This window comes from Gorilla gorilla, chromosome 13 (assembly GCF_029281585.2).
Source record: "Gorilla gorilla gorilla isolate KB3781 chromosome 13, NHGRI_mGorGor1-v2.1_pri, whole genome shotgun sequence".
NCBI classification, from domain to species: Eukaryota; Metazoa; Chordata; class Mammalia; order Primates; family Hominidae; genus Gorilla; species Gorilla gorilla.
This window is the reverse complement of record NC_073237.2, coordinates 126,207,208-126,223,364: the sequence shown is the minus strand read 5'-3', so window position 1 is coordinate 126,223,364 and position 16,157 is coordinate 126,207,208. Positions and strand designations below refer to the sequence as shown.

At 50.8% G+C, this 16,157-nt stretch overlaps 1 protein-coding gene across 1 annotated transcript; it reads left to right on the top strand.

Annotated features, from left to right (window-relative positions):
- Positions 1-2,968: 2,968 nt before the first annotated feature.
- Positions 2,969-14,567, top strand: TOR1A (torsin family 1 member A). The gene is made up of 5 exons (XM_004048724.4): positions 2,969-3,331; positions 4,417-4,682; positions 8,343-8,518; positions 8,616-8,743; positions 13,291-14,567. Exons 1-5 carry the CDS (start codon positions 3,058-3,060, stop codon positions 13,539-13,541), a joined length of 1,095 nt encoding a protein of 364 aa, XP_004048772.2. The 5' UTR covers positions 2,969-3,057; the 3' UTR covers positions 13,542-14,567.
- The last annotated feature ends 1,590 nt before the right edge of the window (positions 14,568-16,157 follow it).

The following is a 16,157-nucleotide window of genomic DNA, read 5'->3' as shown; positions in this document are numbered from 1 at the left end:
AAATGTAAAACTGAATTACTGAGATGGATTTTCTCATTTATTTCAAACAGTGAGCTATGATTGGACCACTGCAGCATAGACATGCTGCAACCTGCTGTCAAGTACCTTCTTACCTGTGCCTTCATTTTTCCTGAGGCATCCACAGGGGTCCAAGAGAGGAAAGAGCAGATTGGCTGACTTCTGGGTGGATTTAGAGCAGGTATTGTGGTTACAGTGGTTTGGCCCAGGAGTCAGATCTGAGCCCACCTCGCAGCTTACTACTTGTCTCCTTGGACAGATCCTTTTCATTCAGCCTAAGTTTTCTCATCTGTAAAATGGAGATTTTTTTTTTTTTTTCCTCCACTTGAATATGGTCAGTGAAGGCAGGAACCATGTGTGCCTAATTTTTAAATTTGAATCCCCAGGGCATAGCCCATAATCTGACGGATAGGCAGTCCTCAAAACTATGAATGATCCCTGTAGTGTTTGGCTTGTAACAGGTGCACAAAAGTATTTTAAATCCAGTATGAAAAAGTCAAAACTTAAAAAATATTTTCAGGATATTTCAACAAACATTTACAGGTCCCAACGATGTGCAGGGGTAACCCAAGATGAATACTAAAGGCCTAGCACATCTGGCACACAGCAACGCAACACGTGTTTATGGGATGAACAGGCAAATAAGTGGATGATCAACAGTTCTCACTTGCCAGAGCTCCCTTTGCTAGAAAATGAGTAATCTTTTGTCCAGCTTAAAAGTGGCTGCCAGATGGAGGGAGCTGGGTCTCTCACTGTTGGGGTGGGAATTCACAGATAAGCAAGGGGAGGAGGCTCCAATGATCTGTGTAATGGATTGGAGTTAGGAGATGTCAGCACGAGCTCATGTTTAGCTTAATATAGGTACAGATGTTTACCTATAGAAATATTTATATATATGTGTGTGTTTAACAGTATATACACACATTTTTTTGTTCTGTCAGCTGAGACTGTCTGAAAGAAATGACATCTCAATAGCAAGAAGCACACCTAGCACCCAGACCTTGGTTTTTTTTTTTTTTTTTTGATACGAAGTCTCGCTCTGTCACCCAGGCTGGAGTGCAGTGGTGCGATCTCGGCTCACTGCAACCTCCACCTCCCAAGTTCAAGGAATTCTCCTGTTTCAGCCTCCCATGTAGCTGGGACTACAGGCACACGCCACCATGCCTAGCTAATTTTTTTGTATTTTCAGTAGAGATGGGGTTTCACCGTATTGGTCAGGCTGGTCCCAAACTCCTGACCTCAGGTGATCCACCTGCCTCAGCCTCCCAAAGTGCTGGATTACAGGCAGGAGCCACCATGCCCAGCCAGTTGCTAATGCCATTTTACAATGAGAGGAATCAGGGTTCCTCGTAGAAAATAGGATTCTAGGACTGGGGCAGGAAATACAAGATGAGCCCGGAGTATCCTGTAGTGTCAGAAAGGAAAGAAGCATTCAAACCCAAATAAGCTGGTATACACTGGGTGTATGTCAAAGGAGCACAAGGAACCACTCAAATTCCCAGTGGCCAAAATGAGAACAATTTGAAAAAAAAAATTAGTACTGTAGTATAACAAAGGATAAAATAACAATGGTCCATACTGATATAAATGATTGAATACATGGGGGAGAAGAAACAAATCTCCCATGCAGAATTCCAAATAATTTCTGTAGATACTCTGCCCCCAAGGAGGTGGAGCAAAATCCCCCACTCCTTACGTGTGGGCTGTGCATGGGGACCTCCTTCCAAAGAGTACAGTAGAGAAAAGAGGGGTGGGGAGACCTGACAAACACTACTTCAGTCAAGTGATCAAGTCAGCACCAACAGTGATAAGTAACGTTGAACAGTAAGAACCCTTCCTTGGTAGGATGTGATGAGCATAGCACTTTACCTCTGTGGTCTTCCTTCCAAAACGCCATAACGCTTGTCTAATCCTGAGAAAAACATCAAATCCCAATAGAGGGCCAGCCCACCAAAGATTTGGCCAGTACTCCTCAGAACTATCAAGGTCATCAAAAATAAAAAGCTGAGGCCAGGCGCGGTGGCTCACGCCTGTAATCCCAGCACTTTGGGAGGCTGAGACGGGCAGATCATGAGGTCAGATCAAGACCATCCTGGCCAACATGGTGAAACCCCGTCTCTACCAAAAATACAAAAATTAGCCGGGCATGGTGGTGTGTGCCTGTAATCCCAGCTGCTCAGGAGGCTGAGACAGGAGAATCGCTTGAACCTGGGAGGCAGAGGTTGCAGTGAGCTGAGATCATGCCACTGCACTCCAGCTAAAATAAAAATAAAAATAAAAGGCTGAGACACTGTCATTAACAGTAGTCTAAGACATGACAACGAAATGTAATGTGGTATCCTGAATGGAAACCTGCAGCAGAAAAAGGCATTAAGTAAAAGGAAGGAAATCCGAATAAACTGTACACTTTAGTTAATATAACAACAGTGCTTCGTTAATTTTAACAAATGTAGCACACTAATAATGTAAGATTTTAGTAATAGGGGAAATTGCAGGGATGGGTGGCACATGGGAACTCTCTCTACTATCTTCTCAATTTTTCTGTAAATCTGTTCTAAAAAATAACGTCCATTATTATTATTATTATTATTTTGTGTGTGTGTGTGTGTGTGTGTGTGGGCAGGGGACACAGTCTTGCTCTGTCTCCCAGGCTGGAGTGCAGTGGTGAGATCTCGGCTCACTGCAACCTCCGCCTCCTGGGTTCAAGCGATTCTCATGTGTCAGCCTCCCCAGCAGCTAGGGCTACAGGTGCCTACCACCACACCCGGCTAATTTTATATTTTTAGTAGAGACGTGGTTTCACCATGTTGGTCAGGATGGTCTCGAACTCCTGACCTCAGGTGATCCGCCCGCCTCAGCCTCCCAAAGGGCTGGGATTACAGGCAGGAGCCACCATGCCTGGCAAAAATAACGTCCATAAACAAAAACACGTGGCCAACACGGGCGGTGCAGAACCGAGTTTCCGGAAGCAAAACAGGGCTTTGTACCGAACAAAGATGGCGGCTGCCGGCGTCGGGAGGAGGGCTGCCCTGAAGAAAGATGGCCTCCGCGAGAGGAGGAACCGGAAGCGTGGGTCTGGCGGCGGCACCGGTTCGCTGTCGGCGCGAGAACAAGCAGGGTGGCGCGGGTCCGGGCATGAAGCTGGGCCGGGCCGTGCTGGGCCTGCTGCTGCTGGCGCCGTCCGTGGTGCAGGCGGTGGAGCCCATCAGTCTGGGACTGGCCCTGGCCGGCGTCCTCACCGGCTACATCTACCCGCGTCTCTACTGCCTCTTCGCCGAGTGCTGCGGGCAGAAGCGGAGCCTTAGCCGGGAGGGTAGGCTGGGGCGGGGGCTGGGGCGGGGGCTGGGGCGGGGGCTGGAGGCTGGGGCTGGGGCTGGGGCTGGGCGATGGCACTAGGGCTGAGCTAGGACCAGGGCATGGAGAATGGAGGATGGAGGCCGGGGGATGGCACCAGGGCCGGGCTAGGACTAGGGCTGGAGCGGGGCCTGGCGGCTGGGGCTGGGCGATGGCACTAGGGCCGGGCTGGGGCTGGGGCTGGGGGATGGAGCGGGGCCCGGGGGCTGGGGCTGGGGGTGGGGCTTGGGGATCGCACTAGGGCTGGGTTAGGACCAGGGCGGTTGGCTGGGGCTAGGGGATTGAGGATGGTGGATGGAGGCTGGGGGATGGCAGTAGGGCCGGGCTAGGACTGGGGCTGGAGCGGAGTTTGGGGGCTGGGGCTCAGGAGCGGGGGCTGGGGCTGGGGCTGGGGCTGGGGGATGGCACTAGGGCCAGGCCGGGGTAGGGGTCACATCCCAGGAGGGCCGGGCCTGGGCAGAGCTGAGTCCGCGGGGGCCGGACCTCGGAAGCCAAGCGGCCCGCCTGCAGGATGAGGCCTGGCTCCTCGGCCATGACCACAGACGTGCCAGACTTAAGTCGGAGACCTGAGGAGCCGGGCTGCAGGTTGGCCTACTTTGCGCTAAGCTGGGGGTGGACCAGTGGTAACCTCCCTCCGAAGTGGGTTCTGCCTCCTTTCTAGCCTAGCGGGAGACAGGAAGGATGGTGAGGACTCTTCCGCAGCCGACCAGGAGGGACCAAACTGCTTCCTTTCCCGGCTGTGCCTTGGGGTGGGAGGAGCAGCACAGGGGTTAGGGGTGCAAACTGGTGGCAGTGGCAGTGGCACCAAGGGGCTTTTCGGGAAGGAGTCGGGCCAGGGCTTTAGAATAGGCAGGACCAGCAAAGGGAGGGCTCCCTGGACCGCCGTCCCCTCTGGGCCAGGAGCTTACAGACCGCAGTACTTGAGGTTTCGCAAGGTGCTTGGAGGGCGTCTAGACGGCTTTGCTGGCTTTCTTATGGGCTGTAAATGTGGCTACATTTTGCCACTGTTTCTTCCCCACTCCTGATTGGCTTTGTCTTTCCCAGCACTGCAGAAGGATCTGGACGACAAGCTCTTTGGACAGCATCTTGCAAAGAAAATCATCTTAAATGCTGTGTTTGGTTTCATAAACAACCCAAAGCCCAAGAAACCTCTCACGCTCTCCCTGCACGGGTGGACAGGCACCGGCAAAAATTTCGTCAGCAAGATCATCGCAGAGAATATTTACGAGGGTGGTCTGAACAGTGACTATGTCCACCTGTTTGTGGCCACATTGCACTTTCCACATGCTTCAAACATCACCTTGTACAAGGCAAGGATGGAAGTTTGGAATCCCTTCCGGGATGTCATCGGGTTTGGGGTCTCTTTGTTGTGGGATGAGATTTGGGAGTTCTATGTTGAAATGAGTGAGCCCGGAAAACGGTTCATGTCTCAGTTCCCCTTGGAAAGGTGTAGAAGTTAGAGTTTGAGATGCGTGGAGCAGTTAATACCATCAAAGCTTTGTGGTGGGTTCTGAAAATCGGTCCGGTGAGTATGTAGGGTCATGGGATTTTAGAGGTGGACATGATCAAATCCATCTTAGAGATCAACACATCTCACTCATTGTTTTCTTTTTTTCTTTATTTTGAGACGGAGTTTCACTCTTGTTACCCGGCTGGAGTGCAATGGCATGATCTCAGCTCACTGCAACCTCTGCCTCCCGGTTCAAGCAATTATCCTGCCTCAGCCTCCCGGGTAGCTGGGATTACAGGCTCCTGCCACCATGCCCAGCTAATTTTTGTATTTTTAGTAGAGATGGGGTTTTGCCAACTTGGCCAGACTGATCTCGAACTCCTGATCTCAGGTGATGCGCCTGCCTCAGCCTCCCGAAGTGCTGGGATTACAGGCGTGAGCCACCATGCCTGGCCACATCTCACTCATTTTGTGAAAGAGGAAACATGTAGAGTCCTAAGTTTGTTGAACCTACTGTTGTAAACTGCCTTTTTTTTTTTCTTTGAGTCAGGGTCTCACTCTGTTGTCCAGGCTGGAGTGCAGTGACGCCATCTCGGCTCACTGCAACCTCCACCTTCCCGGTTCAAGCGATTCTCCTGCCTCAGCCTCCCAAGTAGCTGTGACTACAGGCATGTGCCACCACAGCCGGCTAATTTTTGTATTTCTAGTAGAGATGGGGTTTCCTCACATTGGCCAGGCTGGTCTCGAACTCCTGACCTCAAGTGATCTGCCTACCTCACTCAGCCTCCCAAAGTGCTAGGATTACAGGCGTGAGCCACCTTGCCCAGCCGCAAACAGCTTTTATGGTTGAACTCACTGATCAGCAGCTTGGGCTTTGGCAGCAGACACATCTGGATTCGAGTCCTAACACTCTCCCAGCTCCGTAGTCTTAGGAAAGTTGCCTGACCTGAGACTCAGATTCTGACTTACAAAGTGTTGCTTGTAACAATCCAGGGAGCTCTATCTGTCAAGTGCGTAACATGTACCTGGTGCATGTTACAAATACATGTTAACTGTTGCCTTTTAGATCCTTGTAGTAGACCTGCAAGATGGGCAAAACAGTCAATTATTTATTTATTTATTTTTGAGACTGAGTTTCATTCTTGTCACCCAGGCTGGAGTGCAGTAGCACCATCTGGATTTTGATCTCGGCTCACCGCAAACTCTGCCTCCCGGATTCAAGTGATTCTGCTGCCTCAGCCTCCCAAGTAGCTGGGATTACAGGCACCTGCCACCACACCCAGCTAATTTTTGTATTTTTAGTAGAGACAGGGTTTCACCTTGTTGGCCAGGCTGGTCTCGAACTCCTGACCTCAAGGTCATCCAGCTGCCTCTACCTCCCAAAGTGCTGAAATTACAGGCATGAGCCACCATGCCTGGCCTCAATCAGTTATTTATCCCTGACTGTATCTATGGAAAAATGTGAACACATTTTTCCCTTCTGTCTGGGTGAGCGTGTGGGTCACCCACTGTCCAGCGGTTCTGTACTAAAATGCGAATGTTCCACGGGTGTGGTGGCTCGTGCCTGTAATTCTAGCACTACGGGAAGCCAAAACCGGCTGATCCCTTGAGCTCAAGAGTTCCAGACCAGCCTGGGGAACATGGTGAAACCCCATCTCTACTAAAAAAATACAAAACAATTAGTCAGGCATGGTGGCACGCACCTGTAGTCCCAGCTACTTGGGGGGCTGAGGCAGAAGGATGGCTTGAACCTGGGAGGTCGAGGCTGCAGTGAGCAGAGAGCCACTGCACTCCAGTCTGGGTGACGGAGTGAGACCCTGTCCCAAACAAACAAGAACCATTCTAGACGAATCAGGATAAGTTGATCATCTTAGAATTGAGGCTTCACTAACAATAACTGTGACTTTGGGCAAAGTTACTTCACTTGTCTGTGCCTCAGTTTTCTCATTTGTAAAAGAAGGAGCACAATGGTAACTACCGTGATGGGTTTTGGGAGGTCACAGTAAAATGTTCTATGAACAGACCAGGTGTGGTGGCTCACGCCTGTAATCCCAGCACTTTGGGAGGCCGAAGCAGGTGGATCACAAGGTCAAGAGTTCAAGATCAGCCTGGCCAAGATGGTGAAACCCCATCTCTACTAAAAATACAAAAATTAGCTGGGCGTGGTGGCAGGTGCCTGTAGTCTCAGCTACTCAGGGGGCTGAGGCAAGGGAATCGCTTGAATCTGGGAGGCAGAGGTTGCAGTGAGCTGAGATCATGTCATTGCACTCCAGTCTGGGTGACAGAGCGAGACTCTTGTCAAAAAAAAAAAAGTTATATGAACAGTGCTTAGACTATTGTTGTACCCATAGTGAACACTCAGTGCATGTTCCCTGTTATTACATATAAGTTTGGTCACCAGAGTGAGAAACCTTGGCTGCTGGAGCCTAACAGGTCTGAGTGAATCCTTGTTTATTTTATTTATTTATTTTATTTTATTATTTATTATTATTATTATTATTATTTTGAGACGGAGTCTCGCTCTGTCTCCCAGGCTGGAGTGCTGGAGTGCAGTGGGGCGATCTTAGCTCACTGCAACCTCCACCTCCCAGGTTCCAGCGATTCTCAAGCCTCAGCCTCCCAAGTACCTGGGATTACAGGCGCCCGCCTCTATGCCTGGCTAATTTTTGTATTTTTTTTTTTTTAATGGAGTCTTGCTCTGTCGCCAGGCTGGAGTGCAGTGGCGTGATCTTGGCTCACTGCAACCTTTGCCTCCCAGGTTCATGCAATTCTCCTACCTCAGCCTCCTGAGTAGCTGGGACTATAAGCACCTGCCACCATGCCCAGCTAATTTTTTTGTATTTTTTTTAGTAGAGACAGGGTTTCACCATGTTGGCCAGGCTGGTCTTGAACTCCTGACCTCAGGTGATCTGCCCACTTCGGCCTCCCAAAGTCCTGGGATTACAGGCATGAGCCACCATGCCTGGCCCTAATTTTTGTATTTTAATAGAGATGGGGTTTCACCATGTTCCCAGGCTGGTCTCAAACCCCTGACCTCAACTTATCCGTCTGCCTCAGCCTCCCAAAGTGCTGGGATTACAGGTGTGAGCCACCGTGCCCAACCCCACCCCCTTTTTAAATAAAAATCAGTATCCTCATGACATCCCACACTGCCCCTTTGATGACAAAAGAGCAGCAGCTCTGACAGCATCCTTGTGGCATCTCGCAGCGCAGGAATTGTAACCAAAGTATTGGGCTTTGGAGTGAGACAGGACTGGGTTCAGGTCCCAGCTCTGCTGCATATAGTCTTGGGCAAGTGGAGTAAGCGCTCTCTGTGCCTCAGTTCCCTCATCTGTAAAATGACAACGATAGTGCCCACTCCATGGGGTTGGTAGGAACAAAGAAGATTTTGGGCGTGTAAAGTTCTTAGTGCCGAGTGCACAGTGGTCTGTAAGTGAAGCTGTGGTTCTTAGTGGTAGAAGGAGCTGATTGATGGCCCTGGCTGAGAACTTTGTGTTGGCTTTTTCCCCTTGTAATTCAGGATCAGTTACAGTTGTGGATTCGAGGCAACGTGAGTGCCTGTGCGAGGTCCATCTTCATATTTGATGAAATGGATAAGATGCATGCAGGCCTCATAGATGCCATCAAGCCTTTCCTCGACTATTATGACCTGGTGGATGGGGTCTCCTACCAGAAAGCCATGTTCATATTTCTCAGGTAAGGTCAGGGCTAGGACATGATGGATGGGCCCCGAGCCCAAGCCTCTGAGCTCCAGGAGAAAACCCTGTCCTTACCCACTGGGATTGTTTTGCAGCAATGCTGGAGCAGAAAGGATCACAGATGTGGCTTTGGATTTCTGGAGGAGTGGAAAGCAGAGGGAAGACATCAAGCTCAAAGACATTGAACACGCCTTGTCTGTGTCGGTTTTCAATAACAAGAACAGTGAGTAGGGCCATCCACCGCCAGTCCCATCTGGTTCCTAATCCTGCACCCTAAGTGTTAAAAGCATCAGGGTCGGCCGGGCGCGGTGGCTCACGCCTGTAATCCCAGCACTTTGGGAGGCCGAGGCGGGTGGATCACGAGGTCAGGAGATCGAGACCATCCTGGCTAACACGGTGAAACCCCGTCTCTACTAAAAATACTAAAAATTAGCCGGGCGTGGTGGCGGGCGCCTGTAGTCCCAGCTCCTCGGGAGGCTGAGGCAGGAGAATGGCGTGAACCCAGGAGGCGGAGCTTGCAGTGAGCCGAGATCGCGCCACTGCACTCCAGCCTGGGCGACAGAGCGAGACTCCGTCTCAAAAAAAAAAAAAAAAAAAAAAAAAGCATCAGGTCACTGTCAGCATCACCTGGGAGCTGGGTAGAAAGAAATGCAGATTCTCAGTCCCCTTCCAAGTCATGAGGGGAATCTTTGCTGACAAACTCCAGGTAACTTTTATGAACATTAATGTTGCTGTTTTATTTTTATTTTTGAGATAGTTTTACTCTGTCACCTAGGCTGGAGTGCCGTGGCGTAATCTCACCTCACTGCAACCTCTGCCTCCCGGGCTCAAGCGATTCTTGTGCCTCAGCCTCCCGAGTAGCCGGGATTATAGGTGCACACCATGCCCAGCTAATATTTGTATTTTTAGTAGAGATGGGGTTTTGTCATGTTGGCCAGGCTGGTCTTGAACTCTTGACCTCAGGTGATCCGCCCACCTCGGCCTCCCAAAGTGCTGGGATTACAGGCGTGAGCCACTGTGCTCAGCTTATTTTTTGAGACAGAGTCTCACTCTGTCACCCAGGCTGGAGTCCAGTGGTGTGATCTCAGCTCACTGGAGTCTTGACTTCCTAGGCTCAAGTGATCCTCCAGCCTCAGCTTCCCATGTAGGTGGAACCACAGGCTTGCGCCACCATGCCTGGCCAATATTTTATTTTATTTTTTTTGGTAGAGACTGGGTCTTCCTATGTTTCCCAGGCTGGTCTTGACTTCCTGGACTTAAGTCATCCTCCCGCCTCAGCCTCCCAAAGTGCTGGAATTATAGGCATGAGCTACATACCTGGCCTGCTGTTTTGTTTTGTTTTTTTTTTTTTGAGATGGAGTCTCGCTCTGTCACCCAGGCTGGAGTGCAGTGACGCGATCTCGGCTCACTGCAAGCTCCGCCTCCCAGGTTCACACCATTCTCCTGCCTCAGCCTCCCGAGTAGCTGGGACTACAGGCACCCACCACCACGCCCGGCAAATTTTTTGTATTTTTAGTAGAAACGGGGTTTCACCATGTTAGCCAGGATGGTCTCGATCTCCTGACCTCGTGATCCGCCTGCCTCGGCCTCCCAAAGTGCTGGGATTACAGGCGTGAGCCACCACGCCTGGCCAGTTCCCCCATTTTCTTCAGCTGCATGATTTTCTTTGTAGAAGAAAGAGCCAGTGGTTGAGCAAGAAAGGATGCCGTGGGCAGCTCAGGGGGAGAGATGACCTGTTAGTTCCTCCTTTTCTCTTCATTGCCCAAGAGCAACAGCAAATAGCGGTTGGGCCCTTACTTTGTACTGGGCGCCGTGTGAAACAGCCTGCCTGCGGATTTCACTCAGTCTTCACCATACCTCGCAGGGTAGAGACTGAGACTCAAAGAGATGTGGCAGCTTGCCCAGGGCCATGCAGCCGGTTCGGTATCTCTGATTCTAAAACCTGAGCTTTTAAGTTTCAGCTCACTACTTCTCCAGGGAATGTCATGAGACCTTTGACCTTGAACCTGGGGAGGTGGAGAGCCAGCCTGATGGAGGCTGACTCACTGGCTAAGACCTGTGAGTTGTGCAGGGCTGGCTGTTCAAGTCTTTGCGCTTCAGGTTCTGGAGATGACAAAACAGAAGGGCTCATCTGAAACAGACTTGCCAAGAAATTAATCCTACAGTTAGTGAACAGCATGGGGTACGGTATGTCAGTGTGTGCAAGTGGAATACTACTGAGGCAAGACAAGTATTTTGTAACATGTCGGATAGTTTCTTGCCTTGCCAAAAAACATGAGCACATGCAGCGGAAACCTTAGCCTAACGCTGAGGCAGATGAGCCCCGTGGCCTAGAATCCACGCTGTGGAGGTTACACAGTGCTTAGGAGTGCCAACCTGGGAGCCGGGCAGCCCTGGCCCACAGACTGACTGTGACCTCAGGCAGACGGCTGAACATTCATTCAGCACATGTATATGGAGCATCTGGTAAGTGCCAGGCATCATACCTAGGACGGGGGACACAGCAGTGAACAAACACAGAAATTCTTGCCCTTATCAATCCTACATCCTAGTGATAATAAAGAAAGAAAATGTATCAGATGATGGGGGATAGATATGTTGATGTGTGTGATGTGTTTGTGTGTATACATGCAGTACATATGCACACATCGCACATGTACACATGTGGACATATAGATATCTTTCCCCCCAGGGCCAGTAGGGGAAAAAAATCAAGAAAGGCTTTGGGGTTCAGGGTAAGGATGGGCTCTGCTTTAATAGAGTGGACAGGGAAGGCTCCCTGTGAGGGTGGCATTTGGGCTGACCCGAGGGAGTGAGCCATGCGGATGTCTGAGGGAAAAGCATTCCCCAGTGCGGACAGCATGTCCAGGGGCCCGGGGGGGGGCCTGTGCTTGGGGTCCCTGTGACTGGTTGAGGATAAACAGAGGAGGGAAATGGGAGGTGATAGAAGAGGCGAGATTTGGGGTGGAGGTGCAGACCGTGGGAAGCCTGGCGGGCCATGGTGAACCTTGAGTCTTATTCCAAGTGGAAGAGAGAGGCCTGGAGGGTCCTGGGCAGGTGGTGCTGTGATCTGACGGGGCCTTCACAGGACCTTGCTGGCAACTGGGTGGAGGAGAGACCCACAGCCACAGGGGCAGGGAGCCCAGCGTGGAAGCGGTGGGGGTGGAGGGACACGGTTGGCTTCTGGGTGTGTTTTGAAGGTAGAACCTGTAAGACTTCCTGCAGAATTGTATATGGGAATGAGAGAAGAATCAAGGACCTGGCTTGAGCGATGGGAAGGGTGGCACTGCCATTGAAGGGAAGGGACAGCAGGAAGGACGGGCAAGCTCAGTGGGCAATGGCATCAGAGCAGAGCCACGAAGCTCCAGGGAGGCCATCAGGCCAGGAGGGCAAACTTGGGAGTCCTCAGGAGATGACTGTGAAGTCTCAGGGCTGCCTGAGGTCACCTGTTATGCCGTCACTCCTGGGTCTGCGTGGCTGGGTCCTTGTTGCTCGGGCTCTGCCCTGAGGCCCTGCCCAGCCTGCTCCACCTCCCGCTCTCCATGTCCGTTCTGCTGTGTGGCATTCGCCACTCCAAGCACCATCTGAGATTGTTTCCTGGCTTGTCGGGTGTTTCCTGCCCTAGAGTGGTAAAGCCGTGAGGTCCGTCTGCCCTCAGCTGTGTCCCCAGGCCCAGGGCGTGCCTGGCACAGAGCAGGCCTCTGAGAACCAGCCTCCCACGTGAGTTCATGATAGCAAGACAGCCCCTCGTTCCCATTCAGTGGTTGGTTCTGTTCTTTCCCTGGCCATAGGCTCCACTCTGTCAGTCAGCCACACATTTATTGAGTACCAGTTGTGTGCAAAGCACTGTTGGGCATGAAAAGCATTAACCCAGTGAATGAGGAGGAGCTTGGGTTGGGGACGGAGCCCCAGAATTACATGGCAGACCAGAAGGGAATCAGCTCAGTAGAAGACACGCATGGGCTCGTGGGCGACGCAGTGTGTGCTGTGTCATCTGGGGCTGGGAGGAAGTGTCCTGGGTCAGGAGTTCCAGGAGCCCAGGAGGAGTGGACGGGTCAGTGCAGAGCCGGCCCGCATTCAGGGGAGAAAACATGGCCAAGGCCAGGCCTTCACAGGGAGCCCAGCGTGGGCTGCATATTTGCACTCTCCAGGCTAGTTTTGGTGCCCACATGCTCTGCAGGGTCTGGGCACTGTGGCAGCGGCAGCAGGCTTCCCTGTTGCTAGTCCAGCTGCTGAAACTCCAGGGAGAGTCAAAAAGTTCCCAAATACAGAGGCGTGGCTGGTAGTCCTTCCCGGGAACTCTTCTTACTTCCCGCTTTCTGTGGAACTCTGCCTTCCCCACTCTGCCTCTCTGCTTGTTCCTGGGCCCCAGGACCTCTTTCCCATCTTCGATCTCTTAAGTCATACCTTGGGAGGCCTCCCCCAGCCCGCCGTGTAAAGAGGGCTGTCACAGCTTCTGCTGTCACAGAAGCATTACAATATGCAGGTGCCTGTTAACATCTGCCTTCCCCACTGATCTGGAGCTCCACAAGGGAGAGGGCACACCCAGTAGGTGTGTGTGGGATGGATAGGAGGGTGGGTGACACCCAATAGGTGTGTATGGGATGGATGGGAGGGTGGGTGACCCCCAGTAGGTGTGTGTGGCATGGATAGGTGACCCCCAGTAGACGTTTGTGGGACGGATGGGAGGGTAGGTGAGTGACCCCCAGGAGGCGTCTATAGGGCAGGTGGGTGGACGTGGATGAACTGCACCTTGTTTCTTCTTCCCAGGTGGCTTCTGGCACAGCAGCTTAATTGACCGGAACCTCATTGATTATTTTGTTCCCTTCCTCCCCCTGGAATACAAACACCTAAAAATGTGTATCCGAGTGGAAATGCAGTCCCGAGGCTATGAAATTGATGAAGACATTGTAAGCAGAGTGGCTGAGGAGATGACATTTTTCCCCAAAGAGGAGAGAGTTTTCTCAGATAAAGGCTGCAAAACGGTGTTCACCAAGTTAGATTATTACTACGATGATTGACAGTCATGATTGGCAGCCGGAGTCACTGCCTGGAGTTGGAAAAGAAACAACACTCAGTCCTTCCAAACTTCCACCCCCAGCTCCTTTCCCTGGAAGAGGAATCCAGTGAATGTTCCTGTTTGATGTGACAGGAATTCTCCCTGGCATTGTTTCCACCCCCTGGTGCCTGCAGGCCACCCAGGGACCACAGGCGAGGACGTGAAGCCTCCCGAACACGCACAGAAGGAAGGAGCCAGCTCCCAGCCCACTCATCGCAGGGCTCATGATTTTTTACAAATTATGTTCTAATTCCAAGTGTTTCTGTTTCAAGGAAGGATGAATAAGTTTTATTGAAAATGTGGTAACTTTATTTAAAATGATTTTTAACATTATGAGAGACTGCTCAGATTCTAAGTTGTTGGCCTTGTGTGTGTGTTTTTTTTAAGTTCTCATCATTATTACATAGACTGTGATGTATCTTTACTGGAAATGAGCCCAAGCACACATGCCTGGCATTTGTTCCACAGGAGGGCATCCCTGGGGATGTGGCTGGAGCATGAGCCAGCTCTGTCCCAGGATGGTCCCAGCGGATGCTGCCAGGGGCAGTGAAGTGTTTAGATAAAGGACAAGTAGGTAAGAGGACGCCTTCAGGCACCACAGATAAGCCTGAAACAGCCTCTCCAAGGGTTTTCACCTTAGCAACAATGGGAGCTGTGGGAGTGATTTTGGCCACACTGTCAACACTTGTTAGAACCAGTCTTTTGAAAGAAAAGTATTTCCAACTTGTCACTTGCCAGTCACTCCATTTTGCAAAAGGTGGCCCTTCACTGTCCATTCCGAATAAGCCACATGTGCTCTCTGCTGGATTCTAAATTATGTGAATTTTGCCATATTAAATCTTCGTCATTTATACTATTATTTGTTACGTTCAATCGGAATCCCCGAAACCTATAAAGCTTAGCTGCCCCTTCTGAGGATGCTGAGAACAGTGTCTTTCTTTATAAATGCAAATGGCTACCGTTTTACAATAAAATTTTGCATGTGTCATTGGTGAGTACGTTTTTGTAGAGGGAGAAGCGCCCCTCCACTGTAGCCCTTATGAGGTAAGGCTGCGAGTGAAGATCTAGCAGAACAATCCAGGTTGGAAAGAAACGAAGTCTCACACAGGGATCTGAGGATCCTAGGATGGCTCTGTCCCCTCGCCCAGTGGTCTGGGAAGTCGCCCTCCATTGTGGGGTTCTTGGAGCTCCTGACACCCAGCCACGGAGTTCAAGTACAGCTGAGATGCCAGCAGGAACAGTGCCGTAGACTAAGGTAAGCACACCTTATTTTATGCAACACGCCCGTGTCCTAGCACGTGGGCAGTGCTCCCATGGGTGCGGCTGCTGCAGAGAGCACTGCAGGGACCACTTCTAGCAGGCACAGAAGACGAGTTTGTGGCCTCGACTGCAGGTCTAACGCAGGAACCCTCTGCCTTATGGCTTCCCAGCCTGCATGGGGTCCCGCTAGGGCAGCCCAGGGCACCTAAAGATGGCTCCAAGCGTTAGAAAGTTCTTGGTATTGAGCTGCAGCTAGCCTGCTATGTCCCTGGGAGTCACAGATTAGGTCTAATCATTCATTTGAAGAGTGTGGCCCAGGCACCAGAAGTCCCTAGTTAGAGAACACGGGTCCCCTGAGTTTTGGAAGGTTCAGTCTTAGTAGATGAGGCAGTGTAGGTAGAATAGGAACTGCGTTAAGACTGAGAACCAGACCTAGAAAGTCAGTCTCCTGGGAATTGAGTAACTTCAGCTGAGAAAATAAGGGAGTGGGTGGGGTGATAGTGATGAGGGTTTGTGCTTTCTAGTAAATCTGCTAATCCTCAATCCTGTGAAGAGGGTGGGTGTTAGCCATTCACTGATGAGACAATATTGGGTTATGTGTAATTAAGCTGAGATCAGATTAGCATAACTAGGATTTTTTTTGAGACGGAGTTTCACTCTTATTGCCCAGGCTGGAGTGCAATGGCATGATCTCGGCTCACTACAACCTCTGCCTCCCAGGTTCAAGCAATTCTCCTGCCTCAGCCTCCCTAGTAGCGGGGATTACAGGCATGTGCCACCACACCCAGCTAATTTTGTATTTTTAGTAGAGATGGGGTTTCTCCATGTTGGTCAGGCTGGTCTCAAACTCCCCACCTCAGGTGATCTGCCCACCTCGGCCTCCCAAAGTGCTGGAATTACAGGTGTGAGCCACCGCACCCGGCCAGGATTTATTTACCAGTTTCAACGGTTAGGTTTCCTCACCTGAGCTCAGGTTCAGGATGTCAGAGGTGAGTTTTACTTTACCAGTACCTCAATTTCCTCCCACGTTAATTTTGGGAGAAAGTCCATCTCTTTGATGAAATATCCATCAGCTAATTTAACTTCTATTTGTCTGGGGAAGAGCCTTTAAGGTAAATATTGCTTCTGTATCGCGCTGACTGCCCACCCGCCTGTCCTGGATATGGTGAGTCTCACAGCTGTGCTGCTGAAATTCATTCTGAACTTTGGAACCAAATAAACTAGAAAAAAAAAGTTAGCAAGTGGCATTTCACATGATAAAATCTAGAATTTACTATTTTATAGTCAGTAGGTCAATAAAGCTCTCGTCCACATCTTT

Bases quoted from the DNA above. Each gene is read 5' to 3' on its own strand.
- TOR1A (XM_004048724.4), top strand. From the start codon at position 3,058: ATGGCCTCCGCGAGAGGAGGAACCGGAAGCGTGGGTCTGGCGGCGGCA. The intron at 3,332-4,416 runs GTAGGCTGGGGC...TGTCTTTCCCAG, and splicing joins GCGGAGCCTTAGCCGGGAGG to CACTGCAGAAGGATCTGGAC. The intron at 8,744-13,290 runs GTGAGTAGGGCC...TCTTCTTCCCAG, and splicing joins GGTTTTCAATAACAAGAACA to GTGGCTTCTGGCACAGCAGC.